General features: G+C 41.4%; 1 protein-coding gene across 6 annotated transcripts in view; it reads left to right on the plus strand.

The window, feature by feature from the left end:
* The window catches only part of ADGRB1 (adhesion G protein-coupled receptor B1), a 758475-nt gene that overhangs the window by 466205 nt on the left and 274530 nt on the right, over positions 1 to 17740 (plus strand). For all 6 annotated transcript variants that reach the window (XM_073555047.1, XM_073555046.1, XM_073555048.1 and 3 more), the window contains exons 14-15: positions 131 to 274; positions 8738 to 8813. In XM_073555047.1, coding sequence (XP_073411148.1) covers positions 131 to 274; positions 8738 to 8813 — 220 coding nt within the window. The remainder of the gene's footprint in view (positions 1 to 130; positions 275 to 8737; positions 8814 to 17740) is intronic.

A 17740-nucleotide genomic window follows, 5' to 3' on the forward strand; every position in this document is an offset into this window, starting at 1 on the left:
AAAATACGAAGAGCAAAAAGTTGTTGAATAAATGTGCAAAACCCTTGTAAACGCGCAGTTTTCTGATCCCTATTGTGTTGGCAGAATATTCCCGTGCCCTAATGAGATTGTGTGTTTTTTTTTCCCCAAGTCTTAAGTATCTACAAGCGTCCAGCAAACAGTCCGACAGATATCAGCTTCCCGATGAAAGGCTGGAGAGGAATGGTGGAATGGGCGCGAAACTCGGAGGATAAAGTCTCAATATCTAAGAGCCTCCTGATGTCAGAAGACTCTGGTAAGTGACAGATGCTCCCCAAAAAAACAATAAAACTGCTGTCCCCTATATGCAAGCATATAACTTATATCTGATATAATACTGCCCCTACGCACAATAATATAACTACTATAATACTGCTCCTATGTACAAGAATATAACTACTATAATACTGCTCCTATATACAAGAATATAACTACTATAATACTGCTCCTATGTACAAGAATATAACTACTATAATACTGCTCCTATCTACAAGAATATAACTACTATAATACTGCTCCTATCTACAAGAATATAACTACTATAATACTGCTCCTATGTACAAGAATATAACTACTATAATACTGCCCCCTATGTACAAGAATATAACTACTATAATACTGCCCCTATGTACAAGAATATAACTACTATAATACTGCTCCTATCTACAAGAATATAACTACTATAATACTGCTCCTATCTACAAGAATATAACTACTATAATACTGCTCCTATGTACAAGAATATAACTACTATAATACTGCCCCTATGTACAAGAATATAACTACTATAATACTGCCCCCTATGTACAAGAATATAACTACTATAATACTGCCCCTATGTACAAGAATATAAATACTATAATACTGCCCCTTCGTACAAGAATATAACTACTATAATACTGCCCCCTATGTACAAGAATATAACTACTATAATACTGCCCCTACGCACAATAATATAACGACTATAATACTGCTCCTATGTACAAGAATATAACTACTATAATACTGCCCCTATGTACAAGAATATAACTACTATAATACTGCCCATGTACAAGAATATAACTACTATAATACTGCCCCTATGTACAAGAATATAACTACTATAATACTGCCCCTATGTACAAGAATATAACTACTATAATACTGCTCCTATGTACAAGAATATAACTACTATAGTACTGCCCCCTATGTACAAGAATATAACTACTATAATACTGCTCCTATGTACAAGAATATAACTACTATAGTACTGCCCCCTATATACAAGAATATAACTACTATAATACTTCTCCTATGTACATGAATATAACTACTATAATACTGCCCCTATGTACAATTATATAACTACTATAATACTGCTCCTGTTATGATTGAGTCACCATAGGAGGCAGACACAAAAATAGAAGCTACGTCCAGAAAACCAGAGAAGTTGGCAACTATCAGATTGCAGACCCCTGAACCTATCAACACAACTAGCAGTAGCCGTGGGGGGTTCCTACGGTGCCCTAGACCCCTCGATCACAGCCGGAGAGCTAAATAGCCTAAAGACAGAAAAGGAAATCTAAACTGCCCCAGAGCAGACCCCAAAGTAAAAGGCAGCCCCCAACATATAATGACGGTGAAGCAAGATGAAAAAACACTCACACAGATAGAAAGATAGGCTGAGCAAACTATGGGGCCCAAGCTAACTAAACAGAACAGGAAAGGAAGGTTGCTGTGTGCAATCTGCCAAAACCCTATCAAAGACATAAGCCAACAAGCTGATATGGAAAAAGACCCTGAAGCAGCTAGGCTTCAAAAACTAAATCAGCACTCAGGTATTTTCAGAAGATAGAGGTAAAGGAATTCAGCTCACCCCAGCAGGGAATGGCAGAAATACAGAAAAACAAGGCAAAACAAAGTCAAAGCACAAATGCAAAAAGCCAAGCAGAAAACTTAGCTTTAGAAGAGCAGGAATTCAGACTGGTCTCCAAGGATCCCACAGAGAAATCACCCGCAGGGCAGAAGGGCGTTGGCAGCCTTATATCCAGTCAGTAACTCCACTCAGCCAGTCATCATCATTAGGCTCAGGTGTTTGATAATCAGGCTCACTACCTTTCTTTACCAGAAGAGGGAGTTCCTCGGGCCTCAGTAGTGAAGGGGAAAATGAACTCACATCATGCTCCTATGTACAAGAATATAACTACTACAATACTGCTCCCTATGTACAAGAATATAACTACTATAATACTGCTCCTATGTACAAGAATATAACTAATATAATACTGCTCCTATATACAAGAATCTAACAATTATATACTGCTCCTATGTACAGGAATATAACTACTATAATACTGCTCCTATGTAGAAGAATATAACTACTATAATACTGCTCCTATGTAGAAGAATATAACTACTATAATACTGCTCCTATATACAAGAATATAACTACTATAATACTGCTCCTATGTACAAGAATATAACTACTGTAATACTGCCCTCTATGTACAAGAATATAACTACTATAATACTGCTCCTAAATACAAGAATCTAACAATTATATACTGCTCCTATGTACAAGAATATAACAATTATATACTGCTCCTATATACAAGAATATAACTACTATAATACTGCTCCTATGTACAAGAATCTAACAAATATAATACTGCTCCTATTTACAAGAATATAATTACTATAATACTGCCCCTATGTACAAGAATATAACTACTATAATACTGCTCCTATGTACTAGACTATAACTACTATAATACTGCCCCCTATGTACAAGAATGTAACTAATATAATACTGCTCCTATTTACAAGAATATAACTACTATAATACTGCCCCTATGTACAAGAATATAGCGACTATAATACTGCCCCTATGTACAAGAATATAACTACTATAATACTGCTCCTATATACAAGAATATAACTCCTATAATACTGCTCCTATGTACAAGAATATAACTACTAAAATACTGCCCCTATGTTCAAGAATATAACTGCTATAATACTGCCTTTATATGCAAGAATATAACTAGTGTAATACTGCTCCTATGTACAGGAATATAACTACTATAATACTGCTCCTATACACAAGAATAAACTACTATAATGCTGCCCCCTCTGTACAGGAATATAACTAATATAATAACTGCCCCCTATGTACAAGAATATAACTACTATAATACTGCCCCTATGTACAAGAATATAACTACTATAATACTGCTCCCTATGTACAAGAGTATAACTACTATAATACTGCCCCTTTGTACAAGAATATAACTACTATAATACTGCTCCTATGTACAAGAATATAACTACTATAATACTGCGCCTATGTACAAGAATATAACTACTATAATACTGTCCCTATGTACAAGAGTATAACTACTATAATACTGCTCCTATGTACAAGAATATAACATAATTCTGCCCCTATGTACAAGAATATAACTACTATAATACTGCTCCTATGTACAAGAATATAACTACTATAATACTGCGTCTATGTACAAGAATATAACTACTATAATACTGCCCCTATGTACAAGAGTATAACTACTATAATACTGCCCCTTTGTACAAGAATATAACTACTCTAATACTTCTATGTACAAGAATATAACTACTATAATACTGCCCCTATGTACAAGAGTATAACTACTATAATACTGCCCCTTTGTACAAGAATATAACTACTCTAATACTTCTCCTATGTACAAGAATATAACTACTATAATACTGCCCCTATGTACAAGAGTATAACTACTATAATACTGCTCCTATGTACAAGAATATAACATAATTCTGCCCCTATGTACAAGAATATAACTACTATAATACTTCTCCTATGTACAAGAATATAACTACTATAATACTGCCCCTATGTACAAGAATATAACTACTATAATACTGCTCCTATGTACAAGAATATAACTACTATAATACTGCCCCCTATGTACAAGAGTATAACTACTATAATACTGCCCCTTTGTACAAGAATATAACTACTATAATTCTGCCCCTATGTACAAGAATATAACTACTATAATACTGCCCCTATGTACAAGAATATAACTGCTATAATACTGCCCCTATGTACAAGAATATAACTACTATAATTCTTCTCCTATGTACATTAATATAACTACTATAATACTGCCCCTATGTACAAGAGTATAACTACTATAATACTGCTCCTATGTACAAGAATATAACTGCTATAGTACTGCCCCCTATGTACAAGAGTATAACTACTATAATACTGCCCCTTTGTACAAGAATATAACTACTATAGTTCTGCTCCTATGTACAAGAATATAACTACTATAATACTGCGTCTATGTACAAGAATATAACTACTATAATACTGCTCCTATGTACAAGAATATAACTACTATAATACTGCCCCCTATGTACAAGAGTATAACTACTATAATACTGCCCCTATGTACAAGAATATAACTACTATAATACTGCTCATATGTACAAGAATATAACTACTATAATTCTGCCCCTATGTACAAGAATATAACTACTATAATACTCCTCCTGTGTACAAGAATATAACTACTATAATACTGCCCCTTTGTACAAGAATATATCTACTATAATACTACCCCTTTGTACAAGAATATAACTACTATAATTCTGCCCCTATGTACAAGAATATAACTACTATAATACTGCTCCTATATACAAGAATATAACTACTATAATACTGCCCCTATGTACAAGAATATAACAGAATCATAGAATCGTAGATTTGGAAGGGACCTCCTGGGCCATCTGGTCCAACCCCCTGCTCAAAGCAGGATTCGCTAAATCATCCCAACTACTATAATACTGCCCCTATGTACAAGAATATAACTACTATAATACTGGCCCTATGTTCAAGAATATAACTACTATAATACTACCCCTATGTGCAAGAATATAACTACTATAATACTGCCCTATGTACAAGAATATAACTACTATAATACTGCTCCTATGTGCAAGAATATAACTAGTATTATACTACTGTTGATAGTAGCATAACTTTTGTCTGATGGAACCCGGTGCATGATTTTGACCATGCTCCCTGGATCCTGATTATATACACAGCTCTTGCAAAAATTAAGAGACCACTGCACAGTTTTATAAAAATCATCTTCTCTCCATGTCTGACAGCCATTCCATTCCAGTGTCAGTGGAATTCCAACCTGAGTGCACCTCATTCTACTTAATGTGCTTCTGATTAGGTGATCACCTGAATCAAATCTTATTTAACGAAGGAAAGTATAAAGATCCCAAAAATAATAGGAATGAAAAATAACATTTAACCATGCCAAAGGAGTTGAAAAGCAAAGTCTTGAGTGAGGAAAAGACTTTGAGGTCAGCAAGCACTCTGCATTTTCTTGTACTTTTGACCATTTCTCATTTTCTGAAAATAAATGCAAAATTTATTGCTTGGAAATTCGGAGACATGTTGTCAGGAGTTTATAGAATAAAAGAGCAATTTACATTTTACTCCAAAATATAAAGAGAAAAATCCAACAGACTGAAACAAACTGAACATTGTGCAGCCGTCTCTTAATTTTTACCAGAGCTGTATGTATGTATATCTTTTATCCTAGCCACACCCTGGGATATATTCCCCATCTTTGTATATGTCCCCCATTATGCCACTGTTCTTTCATGTATAGAAAAAAATACATTATTATACTCACCAGGGGCGTACATCGAAATCACTTCCCATAGTCCTCCATATAATATGATGCACCCTCTATAGTCCTCTATATGTAATGCACCCCCCATATTAGTATAATTCATTTCCCATATCCATCATATAATATAATGCACTATCCATAGTCCTCCATATAGTATACTGCACAACCCATAGTCCTCCATTATATAATGCACCCCATAGTCCTCTATGTAATATAATGCAAAGCCAGCCCATAGTCATCCATATAACAAAATGCACAGCCCATAGTCCTCCATATAATATAATGTGCAGCCTATAGTCCTCCATATAATATACTGCACAGTCCATAGTCCTCCATGTAGTATAATGCACAGTCCATAGTCCTCCATGTAGTATAATGTACAGCCCATAGTCCTCCATATAATATAATGTGCAGCCTATAGTCCTCCATATAATATACTGCACAGTCCATAGTCCTCCATGTAGTATAATGCACAGTCCATAGTCCTCCATGTAGTATAATGTACAGCCCATAGTCCTCCATTTAGTATAATGCACAGCCTATAGTCCTCCTTGTAGTATAATGTACAGCCCACAGTCCTCCATGTAGTATAATGCACAGCCCATAGTCATCCATATAGTATAATGTACAGCCCATAGTCCTCCTTGTAGTATAATGCACAGCCTATAGTCCTCCGTGTAGTATAATGCCCAGCCCATAGTCCTCCACGTAGTATAATGCACAGCCTATAGTCATCCATATAGTATAATGTACAGCCCATAGTCCTCCATGTAGTATAATGCACAGCCCATAGTCCTCCATGTAGTATAATGCCTAGTCCATAGTCCTCCATGTAGTATAATGCACAGCCCAGAGTCCTCAATGTAGTATAATGCACAGCCCATAGTCCTCCATGTAGTATAATGCACAACCCATAGTCATCCGTGTAGTATAATGCACAGCCTTTAGTCCTCCATGTAGTATAATGTACTTCCCATAGTCCTCCATGTAGTATAATGCACAGCCCATAGTCCTCCATGTAGTATAATGCACAGCCCATAGTCATCCATGTAGTATAATGCACAGCCTATAGTCCTCCATGTAGTATAATGCCCAGCCCATAGTCCTCCATGTAGTATAATGCACAGCCCATAGTCCTCCATGTAGTATAATGCCCAGTCCATAGTCCTCCATGTAGTATAATGCAAAGCCCAGAGTCCTCAATGTAGTATAATGCACAGCCCATAGTCCTCCATGTAGTATAATGCACAACCCATAGTCATCCGTGTAGTATAATGCACAGCCTTTAGTCCTCCATGTAGTATAATGTACAGCCCATAGTCCTCCATTTAGTATAATGCACACCCCATAGTCCTCCATGTAGTATAATGCACAGCCCATAGTCATCCATGTAGTATAATGCACAGCCTCTAGTCCTCCATTTAGTATAATGCCCAGCCCATAGTCCTCCATGTAGTATAATGCACAGCCCATAGTCCTCCATGTAGTATAATGCCCAGTCCATAGTCCTCCATGTAGTATAATGCACAGCCCATAGTCCTTCATGTAGTATAATGTACAGCCCATAGTCCTCCATGTAGTATAATGCCCAGCCCATAGTCCTCCATGTAGTATAATGCCCAGCCCATAGTCCTCCATGTAATATAATGCACAGTCCATAGTCCTCCATGTAGTATAATGCACAGCCCATAGTCCTTCATGTAGTATAATGTACAGCCCATAGTCCTCCATGTAGTATAATGCACAGCCCATAGTCCTCCATGTAGTATAATGTCCAGTCCATAGTCCTCCATGTAGTATAATGCACAGCCCATAGTCCTTCATGTAGTATAATGTACAGCCCATAGTCCTCCATGTAGTATAATGCACAGCCCATAGTCCTCCATGTAGTATAATGTCCAGTCCATAGTCCTCCATGTAGTATAATGCACAGCCCATAGTCCTCTATGTAGTATAATGTACAGCCCATAGTCCTCCATGTAGTATAATGCACAGCCCATAGTCCTCCATGTAGTATAATGTCCAGTCCATAGTCCTCCATGTAGTATAATGCACAGCCCATAGTCCTCTATGTAGTATAATGCACAGCCCATAGTCCTCCATGTAGTATAATGTCCAGTCCATAGTCCTCCATGTAGTATAATGCACAGCCCATAGTCCTCTATGTAGTATAATGTACAGCCCATAGTCCTCCATGTAGTATAATGCACAGCCCATATTCTGACTTGTAGTATAATGCCCAGCCCATAGTTATCCTGCTATGACCCTGCAATGCCCTGCACATGAGATAAGCAACATGGTGAATCAGGAGAACTATACTTCATCTCTAATTGGAGGTATTTGCTAATATTGTTATTATTACACCGTCTTCTTATTGGGATATGATCTTGGACATGGCAATACCCCTTTAGATTTTAAAGAAATATCATTTTTAGTACAATATAAAATAATAAAACATTTAATAAATAATCTTTACAAAAACAAACAATAAAGCATTCTGTTTTATTCCTCTCTCTTGCTATAATTCAATCTCCGACTTGTCAGGCATTGTTGTATCGCACGCCCCCAGTCATGACCTTCACACCTTGAAGTCTGTATGTGTCACCACTGACCCGGACCCCTGTGGTGAGACCTCTCTTCGCTTGGCCCATCTCCAGCTATTTTCTAGCCTCTTGGGTAGAGGGTTTGTGGAGCCGGAGGCGCCCAGGTGGGCAGTGACCTTCTAATCAGTTCTCTTTAACTCTGGTAGTTCAACCATAACCAAAGCATGTAAAGGTGGAGCAGCTCCCGGCACGCTTCACGCCGCTCCCGGGCACGTCTCACAGATGCATTCACAACATGCGCTTCATGTTCTAACCTTTTCCAATGAATTATTCATGCACCCCCAAAAATCTATTTCAGCCAAGTGAAAGCGTGTTAGGCCATGGATGGTGGCCCGAGCTCGGTGATATTGTGCCGGCAGCTTGCACAGGTTCTGGCTTTGTCTCCAGTAATGTTTTCCCTCTTTTGCTTTTGTTTAGATACAGATGACTCTTCCATGTTCATTATCGGGTCCGTGCTCTACAGGAATCTGGGCGGCATTCTCAGCGTACAAAGGTAATCCAGATCACTGTCAGCCTCCAGCTCTGTCTTATAGGTTGTGTATTAGGATAAAATGTGGGGGAGGAGATGTTGTTACCGAATGTGACCCCATGTACCTCTATGTACACGGTCAGAGTACTATTTCACCTGTCTCTGGCAGCAAAGACACTGAAATGAAAACAGGAAGTGGAGGCGAGACTTTGTCCCTCTACAGGAAGTTGGGGCGAGACTTTGTCCCTTTACAGGAAGTGGGGGCGAGACTTTGTCCCTCTACAGGAAGTGGAAGTTAGGATTATGTCCCTCTACAGGAAGTGGGTTGGGTCTTTCTCACTATACAGGATGAGGATGTGTGTCTTTGTCTCACTACGATACCCCTTTCATGGACCCCATAGAGTGTGAAGCCCCCTACATTTGTGGCCAAAAGTATTGACACCCCTGTAATTCTGTCAGATAATACTCCGTTTCTTCCTGAAAATGATTGCAAACACAAATTCTTTGGTATTATTATCTTCATTGAATTTGTCTTAAATGAAAAAACACAAAAGAGAATGAAGCAAAAAGCAAAACATTGATCATTTCACACAAAACACCAAAAATGGGCCAGACAAAAGTATTGGCACCCTCAGCCTAATACTTGGTTGTACAACCTTTAGCCAAAATATCTGCGACCAACCGCTTCCGGTAACCATCAATGAGTTTGTTACAATGCTCTGCTGGAATTTTAGACCATTCTTCTTTGGCAAACTGCCCCAGGTCCCTGATATTTGAAGGGCGCCTTCTCCAAACTGCCATTTTTAGATCTCTCCACAGGTGTTCTATGGGATTCAGGTCTGGTCTCATTGCTGGCCACCTTAGAAGTCTCCAGTGCTTTCTCTCAAACCATTTTCTAGTGCTTTTTGAAGTGTGTTTTGGGTCATTGTCCTGCTGGAAGACCCATGACCTCTGAGGGAGACCCAGCTTTCTCACACTGGGCCCTACATTATGCTGAAAAATTTGTTGGTAGTCTTCAGACTTCATAATGCCATGCACACGGTCAAGCAGTCCAGTGCCAGAGGCAGCAAAGCAACCCCAAAACATCAGGGAACCTCCGCCATGTTTGACTGTAGGGACCGTGTTTTTTTCTTTGAATGCCTCTTTTTTTTCTCCTGTAAACTCTATGTTGATGCCTTTGCCCCAAAAGCTCTACTTTTGTCTCATCTGACCAGAGAACATTCTTCCAAAACGTTTTAGGCTTTTTCAGGTAAGTTTTGGCAAACTCCAGCCTGGCTTTTTTATGTCTCGGGGTAAGAAGTGGGGTCTTCCTGGGTCTCCTACCATACAGTCCCTTTTCATTCAGACGCTGACGGATAGTACGGGTTGACACTGTTGTACCCTCGGACTGCAGGGCAGCTTGAACTTGTTTGGATGTTAGTCGAGGTTCTTCATCCAACATCCGCACAATCTTGCATTGAAATCTCTTGTCAATTTTTCTTTTCCGTCCACATCTAGGGAGGTTAGCCACAGTGCCATGGGCTTTAAACTTCTTGATGACACTGCGCACGGTAGACACAGGAACATTCGGGTCTTTGGAGATGGACTTGTAGCCTTGAGATTGCTCATGCTTCCTCACAATTTGGTTTCTCAAGTCCTCAGACAGTTCTTTGGTCTTCTTTCTTTTCTCCATGCTCAATGTGGTACACACAAGGACACAGGACAGAGGTTGAGTCAACTTTAATCCATGTCAACTGGCTGCAAGTGTGATTTAGTTATTGCCAACACCTGTTAGGTGCCACAGGTAAGTTACAGGTGCTGTTATTTACACAAATTAGAGAAGCATCACATGATTTTTCGAAAGTGCCAATACTTTTGTCCACCCTCTTTTTTATGTTTGGTGTGGAATTATATCCAATTTGGCTTTAGGACAATTCTTTTTGTGTTTGATAATAATACCAAAGAATTTGTGTTTGCAATCATTTTCAGGAAGAAACTGAGTATTATCTGGCAGAATTGCAGGGGTGTCAATACTTTTGGCCACAACTGTACATACAGTATGATACCTTTACAGTAAATTCCCTTATACAGTTGTCCCCCACAGTACCCAATTTATGCAAAGTATGACGCCCCACAGTAGATCCACCATAGCCAAACACAGCCAATATAATGTCCTTATAGTTTGCTTGCACACATTAAGAGACCCCCACATAGTATTATATCCCCAGTCATCCCCATAACCCCTTAAACCATAAAATACTCCAACACACCATGATGGCTCCCACAGCCCTCTACATAGTATGATTCCCACAAAGTATTATGCCCCACAGTACATTTCCTCCACACACAGTTTGATGCCAGCACAATACACCCCCCATACACACAGTATGATATCCCCACAGTACATTCCCCCACACACAGTATGATGTCCCCACAGTACATTCCCCCACACACAGTATGATGTCCCCACAGTACATTCCCCCACACACAGTATGATATCCCCACAATACATTCCCCCACACACAGTATAATGTCCTCACAGTACATTCTCCCACACACAGTATGATGTCCCCACAGTACATTCCCCCACACACAGTATGATGTCCCCAAAATACATTCCCCACACACAGTATGATGTCCCCACAGTACATTCCCCCACACACAGTATGATGTCCCCACAGTACATTCCCCCACACACAGTATGATGTCCCCACAGTACATTCCCCCACACACAGTATGATATCCTCACAGTACATTCCCCCACACACAGTATGATATCCTCACAGTACATTCCCCCACACACAGTATGATGTCCCCACAGTACATTCTCCCACTCATAGTATGATGCTCCCCACAGTACATTCCCCCACACACAGTATGATGTCCCCACAGTACATTCCCCCACACACAGTATGATGTCCCCACAGTACATTCCCCCACACACAGTATGATGTCCCCACAGTACATTCCCCCACACACAGTATAATGTCCCCACAGTACATTCCCCCACACACAGTATAATGTCCCCACAGTACATTCCCCCACACACAGTATAATGTCCCCACAGTACATTCCCCCACACACAGTATGATAATAATAATAATCATACATTTTATTTCTATAGCGCCAACATTCCGCAGCACTTTACATTTCAAAGGGGATTTGTACAGACGATAGACATTACAGCATAACAATAATCACATAGATCATAACAGATACCAAGAGGAATGAGGGCCCTGCTCGCAAGCTTACAGTCTATGAGGAAAAAGGTAGACACGAAAGGTGGGTGGTAACAGTTGCCCTGATTGTTTGGACCAGCCATAATGTTAAGTGTGTAACAGTACAGACACAGAGGGCTAATGGATGCATAAAGCATGTGGGAACATGATGCGGGGAACCTGGTTATGGTAAAACTTTTGACTGTGCCACACACAGGGATAGTTAGGTTAATGTGTTGAGGCAGTAGGCAAGTCTGAATAAATGCGTTTTCAGGGCACGCTTAAAATTGTGGGGATATGGGACTAATCGTATTGACCTGGGAAATGCATTCCAAAGAATTGGCGCAGCATGTGTAAAGTCTTGGAGACAGGAGTGTGAGGTTCTGATTATTGAGGATGCTAACCTCAGGTCATCAGCAGAACGGAGGGCGCGGGTAGGGTGGTAGACTGAAACGAGGAGGAGATGTAGGGTGGTGCTGAGCCATGGAGAGCTTTGTGGGTGAGGGTAGTAAGTTTGTACTGAATTCTGGAGTGGATGGGTAGCCAGTGTAATGACTGGCACAAGGTAGAGGCATCGGTGTAACGATTGGTGAGGAATATGATCTTATGATCTTGGCTGCAGCATTCAGGATGGGTTGGAGAGGGGAGAGTTTGGTAAGATGGAGACCGATTAGAAGAGAGTTACAATAGTCAAGACAAGAATGAATAAGAGAAACAGTAAGAGTTTTTGCGGAGTCAAAAGTAAGAAAAGGTCGAATTCTAGAAATGTTTTTGAGGTGCAGATGACAAGAGCGAGCCAGTGATTGGATGTGGAGGGCAAAGGAAAGCTCGGCGTCAAGGATGAACCCAACACAGCGGGCATGTTGCTGGGGAGTGATGGTGGAACCACACACAGAAATGGCAATGTCGGGTATAGGTACATTAGTAGAGGGAGGAAACACAAGGAGTTCAGTCTTTGACAGGTTCAGTTTCAGATATAGTGAGGACATGATGTTAGACACAGCGTTTAGACAATTGCCGGTGTTTTCTAGAAAGGCTGGAGTGATGTCAGGAGAAGAAGCGTATAATTGGGTGTCATCAGCATAGAGATGGTCCTGGAAACCAAATCTACTGATTGTTTGACCAATAGGGGCAGTGTACAAAGAGAAGAGGAGGGGGCCTAGGACTGATCTTTGAGGAACCCCAACTGTAAGGGGAAGATGAGAGGAGGAGGAGCCGGCAAAAGATACAGTAAAGGAGCGGTCAGAGAGATAGGAGGAGAACCAGGAGAGAACGGTGTCCTTGAGGCCAATGGAACGAAGCATAGTGAGGAGGAGCTGATGATCCACAGTGTCGAATGCTGCGGAGAGATCCAAGAGAATTAGCATGGAGTAATGACCATTTGATTTAGCTGTTAGTAGATCATCAGAGACTTTAGTGAGGGCAGTTTCAGTAGAGATTAAAGAGCAGAAGCCAGATTGTAGAGGGTTGAGAAGAGAGTTATCAAAGAGATAGCGGATAAGACGAGAGTGGACCAGGCGTTCCAGGAGTTTAGAGATGAAGGGAAGATTAGAGACAGGTCTATAGTTAGCGGCACAGTTTTGGTCGAGGGATGGTTTTTTAAATAGTGGATGTATGATGGCATGCTTAAATGAGGAAGGAAAGATACCAGAGGAGAATGAGAGGTTAAATATTTTAGTTAGGTGAGGGGTGACAGCAGGGGACAGGGACTGGAGGAGATGTGATGGAAATGGGTCACTGGTGCAAGTGGTTGGGCGAGAAGATGCAAGGAGCCTGCTTACTTCTTCTGTGACTGGTTCAAAATCAGAGAGTGAGCTAGATGCAGTGGGGGAGGGAGGACAGTGCATGGTATGAGGGGATTGGGAGATAATTTCCTGTCGGACCTGGTCAATTTTTTCTTTGAAGTAATTGGCCAGATCTTCGGCTTGGAGCTCCGTGGTTGGGGCCTGCACTCTTGGGTTGAGCAGGGAATGAAAAGTGTCAAAGAGACGTTTCGGGTTATTGGACAGTGAGGTGATGAGGGTGTTGAAATAGGTTTGTTTGGAGAGGTGAAGGGCAGTGTTGTATGTTCGAAGCATAAACTTATAATGGATGAAATCTTCGGGTAGGTTGGATTTTCTCCACAGACGTTCGGCGCACCTGGAGCACCGCTTAAGGAAACGTGTTTGCACAGTGTGCCAGGGTTGTCGCCGTCTGTGTTGTGGTGTTCTGTGTATAGGAGGTGCAAATTCATCCAGGGCAGTTTGAAGTGTTTCATTGTAATGCTTCAATGCAGAATCAGGACATGAGAGGGAGGAGATAGGGGCCAATGAAGACTGCAAGTTCTTCATAAGTTTCTGGGTGTTAATGGCCTGTATGTTTCTATAAGTCTGGACAGTGGGGGTGACCTGAGCAGCCTGGCAGTTCTTGATAGAGAGTGAAAGAAGATTGTGGTCAGAGAGCGAGAGAGGGGAGTTTGCAAAATCATCCACTGCACAAAGCCGAGAGAAAACCAAGTCGAGGGAGTTTCCGTCTTCATGCGATGGAGAATTAGTAAGCTGCGAAAGACCAAACGAGGAGGTTAGAGATAAAAGGTGAGTAGCAGATGGGGAGAGGGGAAGAGCAATGGGGATGTTGAAATCTCCCATGATGAGGGTAGGGATGTCACAGGAGAGAAAATGTGGAAACCAAGTGGCAAAATGATCTAGGAACTGTTGACAAGGGCCGGGAGGACGATATACCACCGCCACTCGCATGGAGAAGGGGATGTAGAGTCTGACGGCATGGACCTCAAAAGAAGGAAAGACTAGTGAGGGTAGTCGAGGGATAACCTGAAAGGTACATTTTGGTGACAGGAGCAGACCAACGCCTCCACCTGCTCTATTGTCTGATCTTGGGGTATGAGAGAAGTGTAGTCCCCCCATATGAAAGAGCAGCAGCAGCGGTAGTGTCTGACTGCTGGATCCAGGTTTCAGTAAGAGCCAGGAGGTTAAGAAAATTTAGAATGGAAGAAGTCATGAATGAAGGAGAATTTGTTACACACTGAGCGAGAATTCCAAAGGGCACAATTAAGAGAGACAGATGGCATGCAGGGAACGTTAATAAGATTTCTGAGTGTAGCAGTTGGGGGGTTTGACTTTCTATAACATGTAACAATGTATCAGTTTGTGAGTTCCACTTTTCCTGTAATGTAACAATGTATCAGTTTGTGAGTTCCGCTCATCCTATGGATCAGTGTGTAATGTAACAATGTATCAGTTTGTGAGTTCTGCTGGTCCTGTAATGTAACGATGTATCAGTTTATGAGTTCCGCTTTTCCAGTAATGTAGCGATGTATCAGTTTGTGAGTTCCGCTCATCCTATGGATCAGTGTGTAATGTAACAATGTATCAGTTTGTGAGTTCCGCTTTTCCTGTAATGTAGCGATGTATCAGTTTGTGAGTTCCGCTCGTCCTGTGGATCAGTGTAATGTTACAATGTATCAGTTTGTGAGTTCCGCTCGTCCTGTGGATCAGTGTAATGTAACAATGTATCAGTTTGTGAGTTCCGCTCATCCTATGGATCAGTGTGTAATGTAACGATGTATCAGTTTGTGAGTTCTGCTCATCCATCCTGTGGATCAGTGTAATGTAACAATGTATCAGTTTGTGAGTTCCGCTCGTCCTGTGGATCAGTGTAATGTAACGATGTATCAGTTTGTGAGTTCCGCTCGTCCTGTGGATCAGTGTAATGTAACGATGTATCAGTTTGTGAGTTCCGCTCGTCCTGTGGATCAGTGTAATGTAACAATGTATCAGTTTGTGAGTTCTGCTCATCCTGTGGATCAGTGTAATGTAACAATGTATCAGTTTGTGAGTTCCGCTTTTCCTGTAATGTAGCGATGTATCAGTTTGTGAGTTCCGCTCGTCCTGTGGATCAGTGTAATGTAACGATGTATCAGTTTGTGAGTTCCGCTCGTCCTGTGGATCAGTGTAATGTAACGATGTATCAGTTTGTGAGTTCCGCTCGTCCTGTGGATCAGTGTAATGTAACAATGTATCAGTTTGTGAGTTCCGTTCGTCCTGTGGATCAGTGTAATGTAACGATGTATCAGTTTGTGAGTTCTGCTCATCCTGTGGATCAGTGTAATGTAACAATGTATCAGTTTGTGAATTCCGCTTTTCCTGTAATGTAGCGATGTATCAGTTTGTGAGTTCCGCTCGTCCTGTGGATCCGTGTAATGTAACGATGTATCAGTTTGTGAGTTCCGCTCGTCCTGTGGATCAGTGTAATGTAACGATGTATCAGTTTGTGAGTTCCGCTGGTCCTGTAATGTAACGATGTATCAGTTTGTGAGTTCCGCTCGTCCTGTGGATCAGTGTAATGTAACAATGTATCAGTTTGTGAGTTCCACTTTTCCTGTAATGTAGCGATGTATCAGTTTGTGAGTTCCGCTCGTCCTGTGGATCAGTGTAATGTAACGATGTATCAGTTTGTGAGTTCTGCTCGTCCTGTGGATCAGTGTAATGTAACGATGTATCAGTTTGTGAGTTCCGCTCGTCCTGTGGATCAGTGTAATGTAACAATGTATCAGTTTGTGAGTTCCGCTTTTCCTGTAATGTAGCGATGTATCAGTTTGTGAGTTCCGCTCGTCCTGTGGATCCGTGTAATGTAACGATGTATCAGTTTGTGAGTTCCGCTCGTCCTGTGGATCAGTGTAATGTAACGATGTATCAGTTTGTGAGTTCTGCTGGTCCTGTAATGTAACGATGTATCCATCGGACGTGTTTCCACCCGATTGCCGCACTGCTGTATCCGCCCGTGACTTGTTCTCCATTCAGAAGTCAGGGCATATAACGTCTTAATCTCCGTTTGGACCAAATGGACCTTGAAATAAGACGACCACCGAGATGTTTACTTTGCGCCTCCGTGAAATATTATGTTATTACCGGCCCGAGGCTCGTCCTCTGCAGTTACGTTTGTCTTCTGATCGTGGCGGAAATGGTTAATGCGAGGGGAATTGTCACCATCCTCTCCGCAGATCTGCGGCAATTGACCATTATCTTCCGGATAGCCACCGGGGCCAATGTAGCACCACGCGCCCCCTCCCCTGTCATATCTCGGAGAGGGAAGGTCTCAGCTCATCGCAGTGTAGATGGTTTATGGAGGACGCGGATGGCTGCCAGCTTTTCCCTCTCTTGTAGGTGGGCAGTGAGGCAGGACGTGAAGCATCCTCAGGCACCGTCCTGAATCTGTTCTGCACTGATTACTAGCAGTACATCTTTGTTCAGCGCCGCTCCATTTTCTTCCCAGCCGCTCGTATTAAACACATGGACATCCCTTCCCTCCTCCTTGCAAAGTCCAATTAGCAAAGCGAGATTGAAAAGGGTTGTTAGACACATCGAAAGCATTTCCAGTGAGCAAATAAAGCCGCCATCTAATATAATAGGTTTCCCTCGCGCTGTACATGGCGGTCAGACTCCGACAGATTCATAATTGGAACTTAATTGTTTTGCCGCCAACTAAAATCGCAAACATGGGCTCCATTAAAGGGGTCGTACAGGACTAGAAAAACATGTAAAAAAAAAAAAAACAGAAACAGCGCCACCCCTGCCTATGGGTTGCATGTGGTATTGCAGCTCCGCATCAGTGAAGTGAACTGGGATAGGCTGGAAAAACACAACGCTGCAGGGGAGCTGGTTTTTGTTTTTGTTTTGTTTTTTGCAACAAAGTGTCCTGGATTTAGGAATGCGGCTCTTCGCATTCAGAACTAACAGTCCCCCTGGGACTCATAAG

This window comes from Dendrobates tinctorius, unplaced genomic scaffold (assembly GCF_039654945.1).
Source record: "Dendrobates tinctorius isolate UK_male_01 unplaced genomic scaffold, ASM3965494v1 ptg000215l, whole genome shotgun sequence".
In the NCBI taxonomy this organism is placed as follows: domain Eukaryota; kingdom Metazoa; phylum Chordata; class Amphibia; order Anura; family Dendrobatidae; genus Dendrobates; species Dendrobates tinctorius.